Below are 16102 nucleotides of genomic sequence, written 5' to 3' on the forward strand. Positions count from 1 at the left end.
TGGAAGGACTGATGCTGAAGCTGAAACTCCAATACTTTGGCCACCTGATGTGAAGAGCTGATTCATTTGCAAAGACCCTGATGCTGGGAAAGATTAAAGGCAGGAGGAGAAGGGGACGACAGAGGATGAGATGGTTGGATAGCATCACTGACTCAATGGACATGAGTTTGGGTAAATTCCAGGAGTTGGTGATGGACAGGGAGGCCTGGCATGCTGCCGTCCATGGGGTTGCAGAGTCGAACACGACTGAGCAACTGAACTGAACTGAAGGACTCTGAAGTGGGTACCACTACCTCCATTTTTTACTGATGAGGACACGGATGTTCAGATGGGTGACGTGGGCTCAGTGATGTCTTATTTCAACCTGGACACTCGTGTTATGAAAAAAAAAATCTGGCTCTATTACAAATTTCTTATGTGTCTAATGACTAAAAACCTTAGGATCAATCTCCTGATATTACTTTGATTATAAGACTTGTCAATTACTCTTAATGCATTCAGCGCCAGAACACTGAGGGATGGTGTGACATACACACGCTGATTCACGCTTATTCCATATCGGAAACTCTAGCTCTGCCACCTAGGGGAACACAACGGGTCCTTTCTACTTTGTTCCTATGTTTATTCAAGCTGATATTCAAGTGGAATTAAGTGTTCTCTCCTCCTATAACGCTGCTGAGAGAAAAAAGAGGAGGGAGAGAATCACAGGTAATCCAGTGGTAAATCTGGATTTTCACTGCTGAGTCCTGCTAGGTGGTAGGTCTTCCTCAGGGTGTAAAGGAGAACAGGAACCTGCAGACCCCCGTTCACCACATGCTACCTTTTTGTATATTCAGCAATGTCTCTGAGTCAACCCCAGGATATCACACAAAAAGACAGGAATAGTGGAATGATGCCCAAGTCCCTAGGAATCTTGGATCTCCCTAAGAATCTTAAAGGAGCCTGATTCTGAGACTGCCAGTAGATGAAAGTCTATATAGAATAGTCTAAATTTATCAGGAACAGCCGTTGTGGAGGCTCACAATCAAAGATACAGTGATTAGGATAAAGGAAGTCATTTAGAAGAGACGCTCCGTGTGTCTGACTTCAGAAATGTAAAAGCTCACTGCTGGAGTCTGCCCCATCCATGACCTCAACTTCAGAAAAAAGCAATGAAGGCCTCCCTGCCTAGATCCTTGGTAAACAAACAGGAGACAACACACACCACCTCTGTATTCCTTCTTTGACCCTTGAAATCAAAATTTCTTTAAAGGGGAACTTCCTTTTGGATAAGCTATAGAGCTGGGGCTTAAAAAAGATACTGTGTATAATATGTACATCAATTATACCTCAATTAAAAAAAAAAGAGAGAAATACTATGGGTCAGGAACACAGGAAAAATTCTTCCTTTAAGTAAAAACAAGACAAAAGACCATTTAAAAAAAAAATTAATGGTGGAAACCTGGCCCAGACTAAGAAGAAGATCTGGCAGTCCTGGCTGTTTTCCCAGCTCTTAGGAGGCACAGGGGCAGCTGCTAGCATGGCTCCTGCTGTGTTAGGAGCAAAGTGGTGCCCACATCCCAGGAACTGACAGCTGTAATCTTCTCCACACTGGGGCGACCACCCATCTTAAGATGAGAGGTGGGGTGGTGGGGCTGGGTGTCCGTCTGCAACCGGTGACTCTTAGGAGGGACACGGACAAACCGAATTTTACCTGGGACTTAGGTAAGAACAAAATTTAGTCTATTACTTGTCTTGAGCCAAAATCCGCCTTTCTGTAGCTTCCACTCACTGGCTATAATTCTACCACCAAGCACATCTAATTCCCCCTTTCCTATGACAACCCTTTGCAGATCTGAAGGCAGTCTTCATTTCTGAATCTTCTCTCAGTCCTCAACTCCCTACATCTCCTCAGGAGGCTCAGCAGGCAGAGGCTTTCCTGGTGGGTATGGATGTGGGGTCTGACGCCCGAGGGGGGCCCTGGAGAGGGGCGCCTGGGCTAAGTTGGCAGGAGTGATCCCTTCACTCAGGTACCCTGGCAGCCACAACCCTGGGGCACCAGCATCTCAACCCGCTAACAGAGGAAGCATGGTTCACACTTGGGGTGGGAACCCTTCAGTGGATAGTAAAATCAACTTAATGAGCCACAACTGGCATTTTAAGCGAAGAAAAGAGAAAGCTTAAGGGTGCTTTGCACTTACTACTGTTTCAAGAAATGTCTGCTTCAGTAATTTACATGTATCTGTGTAATATATTACAAAGCAAAATATATATGTGGGGTTGTGATAAAAAAAAATTCCCACTGGTTAAAAACACACACACACATAATCCATCATGACATTTTAAAACAAAACTTAAAAAACTTGGTATTTGGTGGTAGGTAGCCTGGGGAAATCTCATAGATCATGTCACCACTTTGCATCCACCAGCATGAACTATTCTGCTGGGTTGAGCATCCTACACCTTCCCTTAGTCCATCTGTGTGAAGAGCTATTATGGGGAAAACTCAAGGCACCACGTGTACGTCCCGTGGTTACCCAGTGAGACATGTGGGACATCTTATATCTGCTTAAAATTTAACTTGATAGTAAACACAAGTCAAATTTTCAATGCCTTCTATTGTACAGAGACGAGGTGTACGAAGAAGACAAACTAGTAATAGAATAATATTTGGCCTTTACACACATTACAAGTTAAAATGTGGTCATGTGATTACTAGTTTAAAAAAAGGAAAAAAGTGAAACAGCACTTTCTGTCCAAGTTAGTGTTGCCTCCTTGGTGATGGTCTCAAGGCCACCATGGGCACAAGACAAGATCTAACAATCCTGAACATTCAGTGCTTTTTTTTGGATGGAAGAGTTTCCCTCCCTTAGAAAAACAAACCTTTCAATAACCAAAGGGCCGGCTGATGCCCTGGGGGAGGGGAAGGAGAGGCCAGGTGAGTTTGCAGAGCCCGTGTTTAAACAGCATCAACTCTCCTGTGCCCATCCTTTGGTTCCAAACACGGGTCCCCACCCACAAAACCCACGTGCCAGCACAACAGGAGGGCCAGGACCTGAGCCAAGCCTGGAGGGGTAAACAACTCTTGCAGCCCTCTCCCCTTATCTGGTTCACAGATTCGCGGAGGCGGAGGCAAGATGCTGGCCAGCCTCCTCTCCTTCCAACTGGGGATCTGATAGAAAGTTCTCAGTTAAGAGACCTCTGGTTCTCCTAAAGAGCTCACTCCTAGCCCTTCAGAGACACTGCACTACTTGATCGGTAGAGGACTTTGACAAACTTCCTTTCCTGCAGGAGCAGAAAATACCTGCGTTCTGAGACCAAGCGTGCTCAGCTCGAAGAGGAGCCTGGATGGAAGGGAAGGTGCTGGTAGGAGCATGCTGGGGACTGCACCAAATCAGAAGAAAGAGACTCAAGATGAAAACTAATTTGCTGATTAAAATTTCAATACATGTCCCCCAGTTTTTACTGGGATCTTAAGTGACTGTTGCTGCAGTTACACCCAAATGAAAGATTTGACCACAGTGACAAATTGAAGAGTACATTTTTAGTGGTTACTCAATTTTTATACACTAAATAGGAAACTTAAGAAAAAATGTTATTACCTGGTTTGTTCTTGCTGCAGTGTGTTGGGATCAGGTATAAAAAATCTTACTCGAAAATGCAGGGTACAGGGGAAACCTCCTAAAACATTTTTCAAAAACAAATTAAATTTTCCCTTTAAAAAAGGCAATGCATGTTTTTTACTAGACCACAGCTTTTTCCATCAATAAAAGGACTAGCTTCACAAAAGGAGTGCATGAGTTAGTTAACTGTTCAGAAATCTCCAAGCCTATAAAAATATTTTTGCAACATCAGCATAAAATGAGATATAATCTATTTTCCGAAACATGTTTAACTTAGGGAGGTGTTCAAACACTGCACTCCATCATCTGTATTAGGAATTTTAAAAATCCTTAATTTAGCAGATTAAACAGAACTCACAAAGAAAATCTCTCACATATATAATGACTCCACACTTTTCAAATATTTTCAGATACATTCTTGAATGCAAACACCGCCAGGACTATGAATAGGCTAGGGTGCTGTCGACTGCAGCATACAACGTAGCCACCAGGCTGGCCGGCCACCCACCCCTCAGAGTTTTGCCTTAGGCCACACAGCTGAGGATAACACCATGGTTAACTGCACTGAGTCTTTTGACTCTGCATGCCCACATTTTAAAATTAATTTTGATCCTGGAAAATATTTCATGCTTTTAATGCAAAGTGAATTCTAAAAATGATTCATATACCAGCAAATATTACACAGCTAACATATTCAGATATTTTATGCAACAAGGCCAAGAGTCCATTTGCTTGTAAGAATAGATTTTGTCCATTTCTTTTGCTGGATGTGGTAACAGACGATCAGATTCTGTCTCAAAGATCCCACGCTCTTCTTCATGTCCATTTCTCGCCTGTCCATTACTCAGTATCTAGTCACTGATCCTTTCCAGAACCTTCTTACTCTCTGAAACGCAAATCTTTTCTACCCTGCTCTCCTCCACTGAGCTCCTCTACCGTAGCTCCTTCGGGGATCCACCCTCCTATCTCAGTAGAACTTCTGCCTTTATCTCCAGCTTGTATCAAACTCTTTAACAGTGTGTGTGTACCTGTGAATGTACCTCTATGCAGGTACCTGGGTCCAGTGGGTGATTCTGTAGCTCTAGGTGCAGGCTGACGACCTATACATCAGGGGATGGATAAGTCCTCCCAGTGGTCTGGACGCCCTACTGGCTCCCCTCCCTACCTCCCCGCTCTGTAACTTCTCACTTCTGTGTCCCAAGCATGCCTCCTTGCCTTTCTCATCCTCTTCTGTGCACCCAGAGCATCCTATCACGTGCTCAGGGCCACCCCAGAGCTGCCTCTACCCTTGTCTCCATCCCTACAGTTGGCTGTAAGCTCCTTGAGGGCAAGGTCCAACTCTCATTCCCAGAGCTTAGCCCAGTGCCATGCCAGAGTCTGAGCATGGAACCTGTCTGCTGTCACATGTCCATGCACACGTGAGCTCATTCCTCTGTGAATTCAAATGGGGGCACAGAGTTGCCTGCACAGCATCTCTGCAGCTCCCCCTGGTACTTCTGAATGCTAAGGACACAACTCACAGGAGGAAAGAGGGCTGAGGCCCTGACTCCAGGTGAGGGCACCCATGGGATCCGAGTCAGGTCCCCTGATCGCTACTTCTTCCCGCCATGGCGCCAGGCCAGTGGGGAACGTGTCATCATGGGTGTGCACATTTGTGTGTACAGATCCACCTGCCTTCACCCCTCGATCATCTACTGGCCACCTCCTATATGGAGAGCACCACGCGGGGCGTGACAAGTACCCTAACTGCAAAGAGCTGGCCGTTTTGCAAGGACGATAAAGGCCAATAACTCAGAGCGAAGGAGAGAGTATTCTGAGGCACAAAGCAGACAGTGATCAATGTACACGAGGGGAGAGGGAGGCAGGGCTTCTATTAGAGGAAATGGAATCTGAGTGACATTGAAGAGAAATAGCAAGACTGGGATATAGGGAAGTGAGAGGGAAGAGCATTCCTAATAGAGGGAACAGACCCAGGGAAGGTGCAGAGGTGGGTATGTGGTCCTGCGTGTCAGCTAGGTTTGGGGCAAAAAGTACATGTAGGGAACAGAGAGCGTGACTGGAAAGCCAGGCAGAGAGTGGGGTGAGGTGTAGCTGGACAGCCCGCCTAACTGGAAGGTAACCTACAGCAACAGGATATACTTATGTGTGTATCTGTGACACTATCTATCCATGCCTCTGCTTCCAGGGAATGGAACTGTGCTGCTGAAAAGGACTGGTGGTGGTGGGGGGCAGGGGGAAGAGTGTGATGTATGTGTGTGTATCATTTTTTTCCCATCCTGGCTCTCACACTGGGCTGAAAAACTGTGCTGCTGAAATGGACTGGGGCGGGCGGGTGTGTGCGTGCGTGCGTGTGTGTGTCTCTTTCCCATCCTGGCTCTCACACTGGGCTGAAAAAGGTCATCGTCCTTCCCCTTTCTTTCCTATAAAAAGAAGTGTGGGTTCCTCTGCTCTTAGCCGCCTTCTTTTACCTTTCCCTCTCTTGCCCACAGCTGCCGAGGAGCCTTGGGGGCTGATCTGGAAGTTTCTCTGCTAACTCAGAAGTCAGGCAGGAGGAAGCCAGCTTACTCACGTCTCCTGGGCCACCTGGAATCCAGGTTCCAGATGTTTCAGGTATGCTGAGAACTGGAGGAGAGAAACGGGCCATGATACGCTAACACCTAGTGTTCAAGCGAAATGGGAAGCTCACACCCACCTTTTAACTGCTTCCTGATGGGTTTGCTTGCTTCAAGCCATCTCTGTTGGGTAAGAAAACATAAGATATAAAACCAACCCCTGCAGGAGCGCAGCATGTCCTCAAGAGAGCGTACTCACAGGAGAGTCCAGTGAGTCATCACCATGCTGTAAACCGAAATACTCCTTCTCAGTCACACCCAGGTAGTTGTAAGCCATGTCCAGGAGAACTTGACCGGTATCTTGTTTCTAGGAAAGAAAACGTCCAGTGGACAAAATTTTAAAACAAATTAAGAGCTGGTCTCTAGAGTCTTTACTGCAGATAAGAAGGTATTAAAACATGTGGTGAGATTTCATGCACACACGTACCCTACAATACGTGTGTGTGTGTGTGTGTGTGTGTACGCACATGTGCTCAGTCATGCCCGATTCTCTGTGACCTATGAACTGTAGCCCACCAGCCTCCTCTGTCCATGGGATTCTCCCAGCAAGAATACTGAAGTGGGTTGCCATTTCCTCCTCAGGGTATCTTCCCCACCCAGGGATCAAACCCATGTGTCTTTCATCTCCTGCCACTGGCAGGCAGACTCTTTACCACTGCACCACCAGGTAAGCCCTGCCCTAAAATAAGAAATGCTTTAATAAATTCCAAGTCAAGAAGCACAACTGAACATATGGAAAATAAGGCTAAGGTAAATATGACTTAGAAGAATGAGATTAATTTAATTTTCTAAGATTTCTTCCTTCCTCTTAGCTGAGATTCTCAAGTGATAATGTCTGAATTGGAAAACTAAGACATCCTGATGACAGTAAATTCTGCGTGACCTGCTCATGGATTATCCACAGCAAAATGCTAATCCACATCGGTCCGTGTTGGCTCCTCAGAAGCCAGGCAAGCGTATGCAGGGAGGAAAACTCTAATGGCATGAAGGAAGACAGCTAAGAATACTCAAATGCCATTGGAAATACTCTCAAAGGGATCTGGCAGGGGACACTGGAGGATTATCTGCCTCCCTACTCTGTGCCATCTGAAGTGAGAAGCCAGTGGAGACGCTCAGCCCACTTCACGTCCAGGGCAGGGCTCAGCCACCTTCTCCACTTGCTGCTCAGGGAGCAGGCGTGGGGCTGGGGAACGGGGACAGAGCCACAACACGCGTCCCTCTTCTGCCCTCCCGGGGAGGCCAGCTGTGCAAGCAGTGACCGGGACTCGGTGTGTCAAGTGCCACGGAACACTCCGGGCACAGTGGACACAGGGGGGCAGGGCAAGGCAGCCCCTGACCACGGTCTGCAAGGGGGACAGGAGCTGAGCGCCATGCCTTTTCTCCAGGTGCAGGCATTCAGCAAAGGCAGCAAGTGGATGGCCCAGCACAAAGGCGCGGGGGTGGGAACTGCAAATTCTACTTGAACAGGCAGACTTCTCCAGAATCCTTTGAACCCAACCCTTTAACTTAAGGGCAATGTGAGTCAGAAATAGACCACATAGAGAACCAGCAAAGGCAGCTTTTTTGAGCGCCTGAGAGCAGATGATGTACCTGAAAACAGGTCACCATGACCAGCATGGGGAGAATTAGATAACTGTCACCCCCTCCTGCAGCCGCTTCTCCAGGACAGTCACATTATCTGGCGCACAGCGTGGGAACGTAAGACACACCCGTGTCCTGAACACGTCCCCTTCCTGCCCCGGGGCCCTGGCTCCTGCCGCTGCTCCGCTTCCCAGGTCACCTCCCATCCCAGGGGAGTCAGGATGGTTTGGAAAAGATGACCTAGTCCACATACTCCAAATCATGACATAGTCTCTCCCCGAATTACAAGATATTCACAATGCCAAGAGCCATCCGTTGCCCTTGCTGAGGTTATTAGTTGTATGATTTTATATTATGTTTAACGTGAACTGTGGTGCTGGAGAAGACTCTTGAGAGTCCCTTGGACAGCAAGGAGATCAAACCAGTCAAATCTAAAAGAAATCAGTCCTGAATATTCATTGGAAGGACTGATGCTGAAGATAAAGCTCCAGTACTTTGGTCACCTGATGCGAAGAGCTGACTTGTTGGGAAAGACCCTGATGATGGGAAAGACTGAGGGCAGAAGAAGGGGGCGACAGAGGATGAGATGGTTGGATCATATCATCGACTCAATGGACATGAGTTTGAGCAGACTCTGGGAGATTGTGAAGGACAGGGAAGCCTGGCGTGCTGCAGTTCACGAGGTGGCAAAGAGTCAGCCACGACTGAGCAACTGAACGACAACAAAATCAATCACTGTATCTACGGGGCATCTACAAGGAGCCAGCCTCAGTACTCTGCACATTTTATATAGGATCTCCAATCTGCACTGCAACATCACATAGCCGTCACCACATTTCCTGTGCAGAGAAGCAAACGGAGGTCCCAAAGGCTCCATGCCTTGAGCCGCCAGCTGACGGGTGTCTGACTGCCTGACTCAGGTGGGTCTGATGCCAGAGCCTGCACGTGCCCTCTGCATTGCCTCTCTCCCCTCTGGAATGCATCATCCATCATTCCAGTAGCTGCACAACTCACTCAGTTCTCAAAAGGACCCGAAATAAGACACATTTTTGATGAGAAGAGGCCTCCGGGCCCAGCATCCCACCAGAGGTCATCTTGGCTACATCAGGTCACTGCCTAAGACAGCCTTGCTCTCTGGGCTGAGTTGAGAACAGCTGACATCTAGGCCAGCTTGCCTGAGGATGCCCACTCCTGGTCATGAGAGGGCCTGGGCTAAGGAAGCTGAATGTGACCCCCGGGAGCAAAAACATACAAAGCGATGGAGATTCTAAGCTGGAACTGGGCCCTCGTATTCACGGGTCAGCCTTGACCAGGCTGCTGGAAGCCCGGGGAGCAGCGCAGGCAGGAGTGACAGTCACGGCGACGTCCGCCACTGATGATGACGGGCACCCGCTGAACGCCAGGCTCTGTTCCGAGGTTCCCCGTAACCTCTGGGTGGATGCCGTCCTCACCACTCTTCCTCCTTAAAACATGTTCTCACCTGGGCTTCTCATTCCCTCTCAGCCTCCCCTCATCTCCGCAGTCTCCTGCTTGCTCCTCATCTCCCCAGGCTTTAAACGCTGAACCTCAGTCATCTTCCCTGTCTCGTCTCAAGTGATCCTGAGATAACATCTCTACATCCACACGTGTATCCTAGCCTAGACTCTTCCTTCAACTCATCTGTGTACATATTGCCATGTCTACAAAGACAAGTAACAAGCATCTCAAGCTGACCACGTCTAAAACAGAACCAGTTATTTCTGCCCCCAATCCTGTTTCTCTCTCAGCCTTTCCCATTTCTATAAATTGCAACTCCAAATTGCCCACTGCTCAGGTCAAAAACCTTGGGGATCACCTCGAGGGTTCTTTCACATCCCAGATCCCACTGGTTCCATGTTTTAAGTTACTTCCAGGCTTGGTTTACTCTTGGCCGAATGACCACCCCGTCTAATGATCATGGTCTCCGCCACAGAATGCGAGTCTCAGCCCTTGCCCCATCCTCACCTCCCAGTCAATACAGCATCCTGAGTGAGACCTGAGTCAGATCACATCAGGTCTCTGCCCTAACCCTTCAACACTCTTTGCTTCATTCAGAACACAGCCAGTGCTCAGCATGACCTACAAGGCTCTTCACAATCCCCTGTCCCCTTAAGAGGAAAAAAGTTACGTTAAAAAAGTAAAAAAAAATAACAAAAAACACCAAAACCCTACCTATTTTATTACAGAAAATGTTGGTTTTTTCTTCTCCAGACTTAAGTGGGAAAGAAGAAAAATTAACTATTTGCACCCAAATGTTTTGTTGTGACATAGCAAAATAATCAAGCACAATGTTATATTCCATCCTTACTGATTTTTTTCCCTTCTATCTGTACCATCTGCCGTGTTCATTCCTCCAATCCTGTGTCCACCGTGATGTGGGAGGAAGGGACATTTTGTCAAAAAGCACGCTGGTGTATGTGTGTTCGCCAGCTCATTTGTTCACAAAACCATTTTATGATATTAAAAAAAAAAATCTTTTGAAATGGCTATTAGGGCTTCCAAAGTGGCGCAGTGGTAAAGAATCACCTGCCAATGCAGGAGATGCAAGAGATATGGGTTCGATCCCTGGGTTGGGAAGATCTCCTGGAGGAGGGCATGGCAGCCCAACTCCAGTATTTTTGCCTGGAGAATCCCATGGACAGAGGAGCCTGGCAGGGGGTCGCAAAGTCAGACACAACCGAGCACGTGTGCATTAGAAGAAAAACCAAACAACCTATCACCTGTTATTTCTGGCCTCATCTCTGGCTCTCCTCCTCCTTGCTCATTACGCTCCAGACACACTGGCGTCCAGCCTGTTCCGTAACCGCACTAAGGGAACCCCGCCTCAGGGCCTTGGTCTGCTGCTGCTTCTACCTGGAATGTGCTTCCTCCAGAGAAGCACACGGTTCCTCCCTTACTTCCTTTAGGTCATCTCTGAAATGTCATCTTACAAGTGAGGTCTTCCCTAATCTGTAAAACGACAAATGACAACTCCACCCTTTGCCCTGCCCTGAACTCTCCACCCTTGTTATCCACAGTTTTCTTCTAAGTACATACTATCACCTGACTATCACCTGACTTATGGTTTCCTCCGTGTGGGCGGTAAGCTTTAAAAGGACCCAGACTTTGTTCTGTTCTGTTAACTGCTGTATTCTCTGTACCCAGACCAGGGCCTGGCACAGAGTAGGTACTCAGTAAACACGTGCTGAATAAACATTCACGTTCTTATCAGGAAGAAGATATACAGCTAAGGAATAGCTCCAGGACAATGTAAATTTTAACAGAAGGGCCAGGTCTAAGCTGAGCTGTCAGTTTATAGCAACCGTTAGAGACCTGTGGGGCCTTTAGAGAGCTCCCACCATGCGGTGACTTCATATACACCGCCCTCTTCTCTTGCCTGCTCAGGTCCACAGTGACCTGGGGTCAGCAGGAAGCAGACTCTTGGGGTGGGAGGCATTCCAGAAGGGACCAGTTTTTGTTACCCTTTAAATTCTTGTGGCCTCCTATCATCCCCCAATGGTTCTCCCATACCCTCTTTTCTCTTTCTGATGCCTTCCCTTGCACACTGAATTTTCCAGGCTGGGGCAGTTGCCGGCAGCCAGTCTGGGACTGGAGATGACCCCTTTAGGACTGGCCAGAGGATGGGAGAGACAGGCAAAGGTCACAAAAACCCAGGTGGTGAGTGGGGTGGGGTGAGGCGGCGGGGGCGGCTTCTGGTTAGGCATCACACTGCTGATGTAGGACTGGAGACCTCATTTCTGGCCCTGCTTCTGCTACAGGCTTGAGGTGGGAGAAGCCAGGCCATCCCCAAGCCCTGCCATCTGGGTAGCTAACCACCTCACTACCCTCCAGAGAGGACCCGCTATTTACCATCTGCACGTCTAATGAGCACCTGCTATGTGGCAGGCACAGTGAAAATGACACTATTACTATTCTACAGAGCTCAAAAGCTTGAAGAGCGACATGTAACCTGGTAGTTGTAACTACTATCCACGGAATGTGACATGGGCTCTAACAAAGCACACACAGGGCACCATTACTGGAGAGTCAGTTCAGGAAGTCAAAGGTGTCACAGAAGCAGTAACATCTAAGACGCACACGGTTTACAAATAAGAGAGGGAAAGACATGTCAGGTAGAGACAAGAATGTGGGCAAAGTTTTTATGGCTATTTCTAGTTCAAGCTCAACATGCAAGGTTGGAGACATCAAGCTTTTATTTTAAAATAATTCTCTTCATTTTATAAACCAAGAGATGAAAAACTATTTCTTAGGGGCATTTATTCAGAAAAAATTAAATCTGGAGAACTTACGTTAACTTTAAAGGTCTGTACCAAGCCATCTAAAAAGCGGACGCTACAGATGACTTCTGATCGCGTTTTTTCTTTGGGTAATTCTGAGGTGCGTATGTTATTAATTCTTCCACCCAACGCACGTAACCGGGAGGTCATAACTATCGCTGAATAACCTGTAACAGAAGACACGCCTGTTAGCTCTAACATGAAAATTACCATTTCCATTTGAATGTATCTCTCAGTCTATCCATCCCTCACCTGTCTGCCTTGATCCTCACAAAACCGTCTGAAGACCTCAGATAAATGTGAGTTGGATAACAAACCATGTTCCCTTTGAGTTTTGAGTTCTAAGCTGCTTTAGACAATATTTATTGCTCAACTATAACACATTCAGAGAATTACATGGCTTATTTGTGTCTTATTATCTCTCTAGTCTAAATCTTCTAATTCATATTTTCCATGCCTGTAATTGTTGATGTTTTACTACTTTATATATTTGTGTATTCTACCCCTAAGAATTTTTTTTTTTGCACCACAGAACTAAATGCGGTACAGAAATTATTTAAAATATGAAGACATTTATTGATCAATTAGACTACATTAAGAACATCTATTCATTAAGAGGCTATTTAAAAGAAAAGGCAACCCAGAGACAGCTGTAATAAATAACTACAAAGAATATACAAAGGGCTCCTACAAATCAAAAAGAGAAAAAACAAGTAGGTAAAAAATGGGAACATCAGTTGTCAAAGAAATGCAAAGTGAAACCGCAAAGCAGCAGTCCACACCCACCAGAACGGCTGCCAGGGAATCCGGCAAAACCAAGGGCCACAGCGAGGAGCAGCTGGAGCGCTTGGGCACCACGAGTGAGGACGGGAAACTAGTGCAGCTAATCTGGAAAAGCAGAGACGTTACTTTGCCAACAAAGGTTCGTCTAGTCAAGGCTATGGTTTTTCCAGTGGCCATGTATGGATGTGAGAGTTGGACTGTGAAGAAGGCTGAGCGCCGAACAACTGATGCTTTTGAACTGTGGTGTTGGAGAAGACTCTTGAGAGTCCCTTGGACTGCAAGGAGATTCAACCAGTCCATTCTGAAGGAGATCAGCCCTGGGATTTCTTTGGAAGGAATGATGCTGAAGCTGAAACTCCAGTACTTTGGCCACCTTACGCAAAGAGTTGACTCACTGGAAAAGACTCTGATGCTGGGAGGGACTGGGGCAAGAGGAGAAGGGGACGACAGAGGACAAGATGGTTGGATGGCATCACCAACTTGATGGACGTGAGTCTGAGTGAACTCCGGGAGTTGGTGATGGATAGGGAGGCCTGGCGTGCTGTGATTCATGGGGTTGCAAAGAGTCGACACGACTGAGTGACTGAACTGAACTAAACTGAACTGAATCTGGAAAACTGGCAGTATCTACTAGAGCTGAACATACGCATATTCTGTGAAATAATTCCACTCCTAGGCATATTTCCAAAAGAAAAGTATACACTTATCTGCTAAAAGACATGCATAAGACTTCATAATAGCTCCAAACTGTAAAAGACGGACTAGAATGGATAAACTGTAGTAGAGTCACACCATGCACAGACCACACAGCAAAGAACACAGATGAACTACTGTGATACACGGCAGGATTTCTTCCAGTGTTGTGTTGAGCAAGAGCAGCCAGACTCAGTAGATGACCTAGCATGGTTCAATTTACCCAAAGTTCAGCTCCAGGCAAAACTAATCGATAGAAGACAGGACAGCAGTTACCTCTGGGTGCAGTGACCAAGGGGGTGGACAGGGGTCTTCTAGGGTGTGTATAGTCTACTTCTTGATTGGGGTGCTAATGACACTGATGTACTCTGTAAAAATGCATCAAACATCATTATGATTTGTGCTTTTTTTTTGATGTATATTTCAACAGAGTTTACTTTTTGAGAACATGAATGAAGAGGGAATTAGAGAGCAGTTTGCAATCTGAGCATGGTATACTCAGGGAACAGTAAGGAAAGTGGCTTTACCAATGAATGCAATCGTGAAATGTTAGACTAACAAGACTAAAGCCATACGCAACCTAGGACACGGCCACTTCGTGCAGGCGCGAGGCATGCGCGTCCAGGCCAGCTCCTCGGCTTAGGACCAGAGGTGTAAATCTGACAAGACTGGGTAGAAAAGCAGATAAAGATGAAGGACTTAAAGAGCAATTTAACGTCCGTTTAAAAATCTATTTTCTGCAGACTTTCTCTGATGAGCCAGGCCTCTGCGTGTGCTATTGCTTCCGCCTGGGAAGCTCTTTCTGCTCCTCTTCGCCTTGTTAACTCCTACTCGGGCCTCAGTGCTTGGCATGAAGATCACCTCCTCAGGGAAGCCTTCCCTGGCATTCCTAATGACTCATATATTTGTTATAGGCTCCCTACACTGCTTATCATAACTTCACATTTATAAATGATGATGAACTTAATATCTGCTTCTGCCACCAGAAGCTGAGCTTCATGAGGGCAGGAACCAGGTCTGGTCTCGCTCACTGCATCTCCCAACACCTAGCTCTGGGAGCAGTTGATAAATATCTGAATGAATCAATGAACAAAATGAAAACTGAAGCCAAGATTATAGCCTGGAAAAAAAAAAAATAATAGAACAACCTAATAGAACCCAGAGGGATGGTATGGGGAGGGAGGAGGGGGGAGGGTTCAGGATGGCGAACACATGTATACCTGTGGCGGATTCATTTTGATATTTGGCAAAACTAATACAATTATGTAAAGTTTAAAAATAAAATAAAATAAATTAAAAAATTAAAAAAAAAAAAAACAACCTAATAGACAAACACGGGATGGTGGGAAGAGGCAGGAGAAAAGGATGGGGTGAGAGTGGAGGCTTCAATTAGAACACAGAGTGGACCCCAGGTCCACCCTGAACTGGGGTGCTGTCGGCCAGGGCCCTCACACTGCCACGCACACACAGCACCTGGGGGTCTGATGAAGATGCTTAGGTCTCCTTCATTGGCAAGTGGGTTCTTTACCACTTAGCACCACCCGGAAAGCCCAGAATAGGGATATTTTTTCATTAAAATGGCGAAAATGGTAAATTTTATGTTTTGTATGTTTTATCACTATTTTAAAAAACCTGTGCTCCATCACATATAAAGAGAGTGCCCTGATCTTAGGCAAGTCAGTTAACTGCTTTGGCCTCAGTTTCCTTATTAATGTGTCAGTTCAGTTCAGTTCAGTCGCTCAGTCGTTTCTGACTCTTTGCAACCCCATGAATCGCAGCATGCCAGGCCTCCCTGTCCATAACCAACTCCCGGAGTTCACTCAGACTCATGTACATCAAGTCAGTGATGCCATCCAGCCATCTCATCCTCTATCGTCCCCTTCTCCTCCTGTCCCCAATCCCTCCCAGCATCAGGGTCTTTTCAAATGAGTCAGCTCTTCACATCAGGTGGCCAAAGTATTGGAGTTTCAGCTTCAACATCAGTCCTTCCAATGAACACCAAGGACTGATCTCCTTCAGGATGGACTGGTTGGATCTCCTTGCAGTCCATGGGACTATTAAGATGCAGATAAGGATTTAAGCAGGTCTGGGCAGGGCCTGAGAACCTGCATTTCTCAGACGACTGGGTGATGCCAAAGCTGCAGGTTCAGGGCCCACACTTTGAAGGGCAGTCACGCACACTCAGAAAACCACACACGTATGTCAGGGCAGGGCCAGAGATCAAGATGTGGCAGTCGGAAGCAAGGAAAGAATGATGACAAAGCTGACGAGAGGCCTGAGGAGAGTCGAGTCTCAGGAACCAGAGCAGCACAGCTTAGCTGCAGGCAGCAATGACAAAGAAGAGATGAAAGCTGTGCAGAAGATACAGCAGGACAGAGAGTGTCCTTGGGTATTTCAGAAGCTAATCCTACTTCAGAAGCTCCAGGGAAACCTCCATTCTTTTGTAGATGGGGACAGGAAATCTCAAAAAGTCATCAAAAAAGATTCCTGGGACTGGCAATAGATGGGAACTTGTTGTCACTTACAAAATTCCACC

The 16102-nt window shown here is 46.7% G+C and overlaps 1 protein-coding gene across 7 annotated transcripts in view; it reads right to left on the reverse strand.

Moving 5' to 3' along the window:
- PTPN3 (protein tyrosine phosphatase non-receptor type 3) overlaps positions 1-16102 on the reverse strand; it is a 167643-nt gene that overhangs the window by 68872 nt on the left and 82669 nt on the right. For all 7 annotated transcript variants that reach the window (XM_070795247.1, XM_070795249.1, XM_070795250.1 and 4 more), the window contains 4 exons: positions 12103-12257; positions 6414-6521; positions 6295-6337; positions 3582-3660 (listed from right to left, as the gene is read on the reverse strand). In XM_070795247.1, coding sequence (XP_070651348.1) covers positions 3582-3660; positions 6295-6337; positions 6414-6521; positions 12103-12240 — 368 coding nt within the window. In that variant the 5' untranslated portion in view covers positions 12241-12257. Of the gene's footprint in view, positions 1-3581; positions 3661-6294; positions 6338-6413; positions 6522-12102; positions 12258-16102 lie in introns of those variants that run through there.

Source organism: Bos indicus, chromosome 8 (genome assembly GCF_029378745.1).
Source record: "Bos indicus isolate NIAB-ARS_2022 breed Sahiwal x Tharparkar chromosome 8, NIAB-ARS_B.indTharparkar_mat_pri_1.0, whole genome shotgun sequence".
Taxonomy (NCBI): Eukaryota; Metazoa; Chordata; class Mammalia; order Artiodactyla; family Bovidae; genus Bos; species Bos indicus.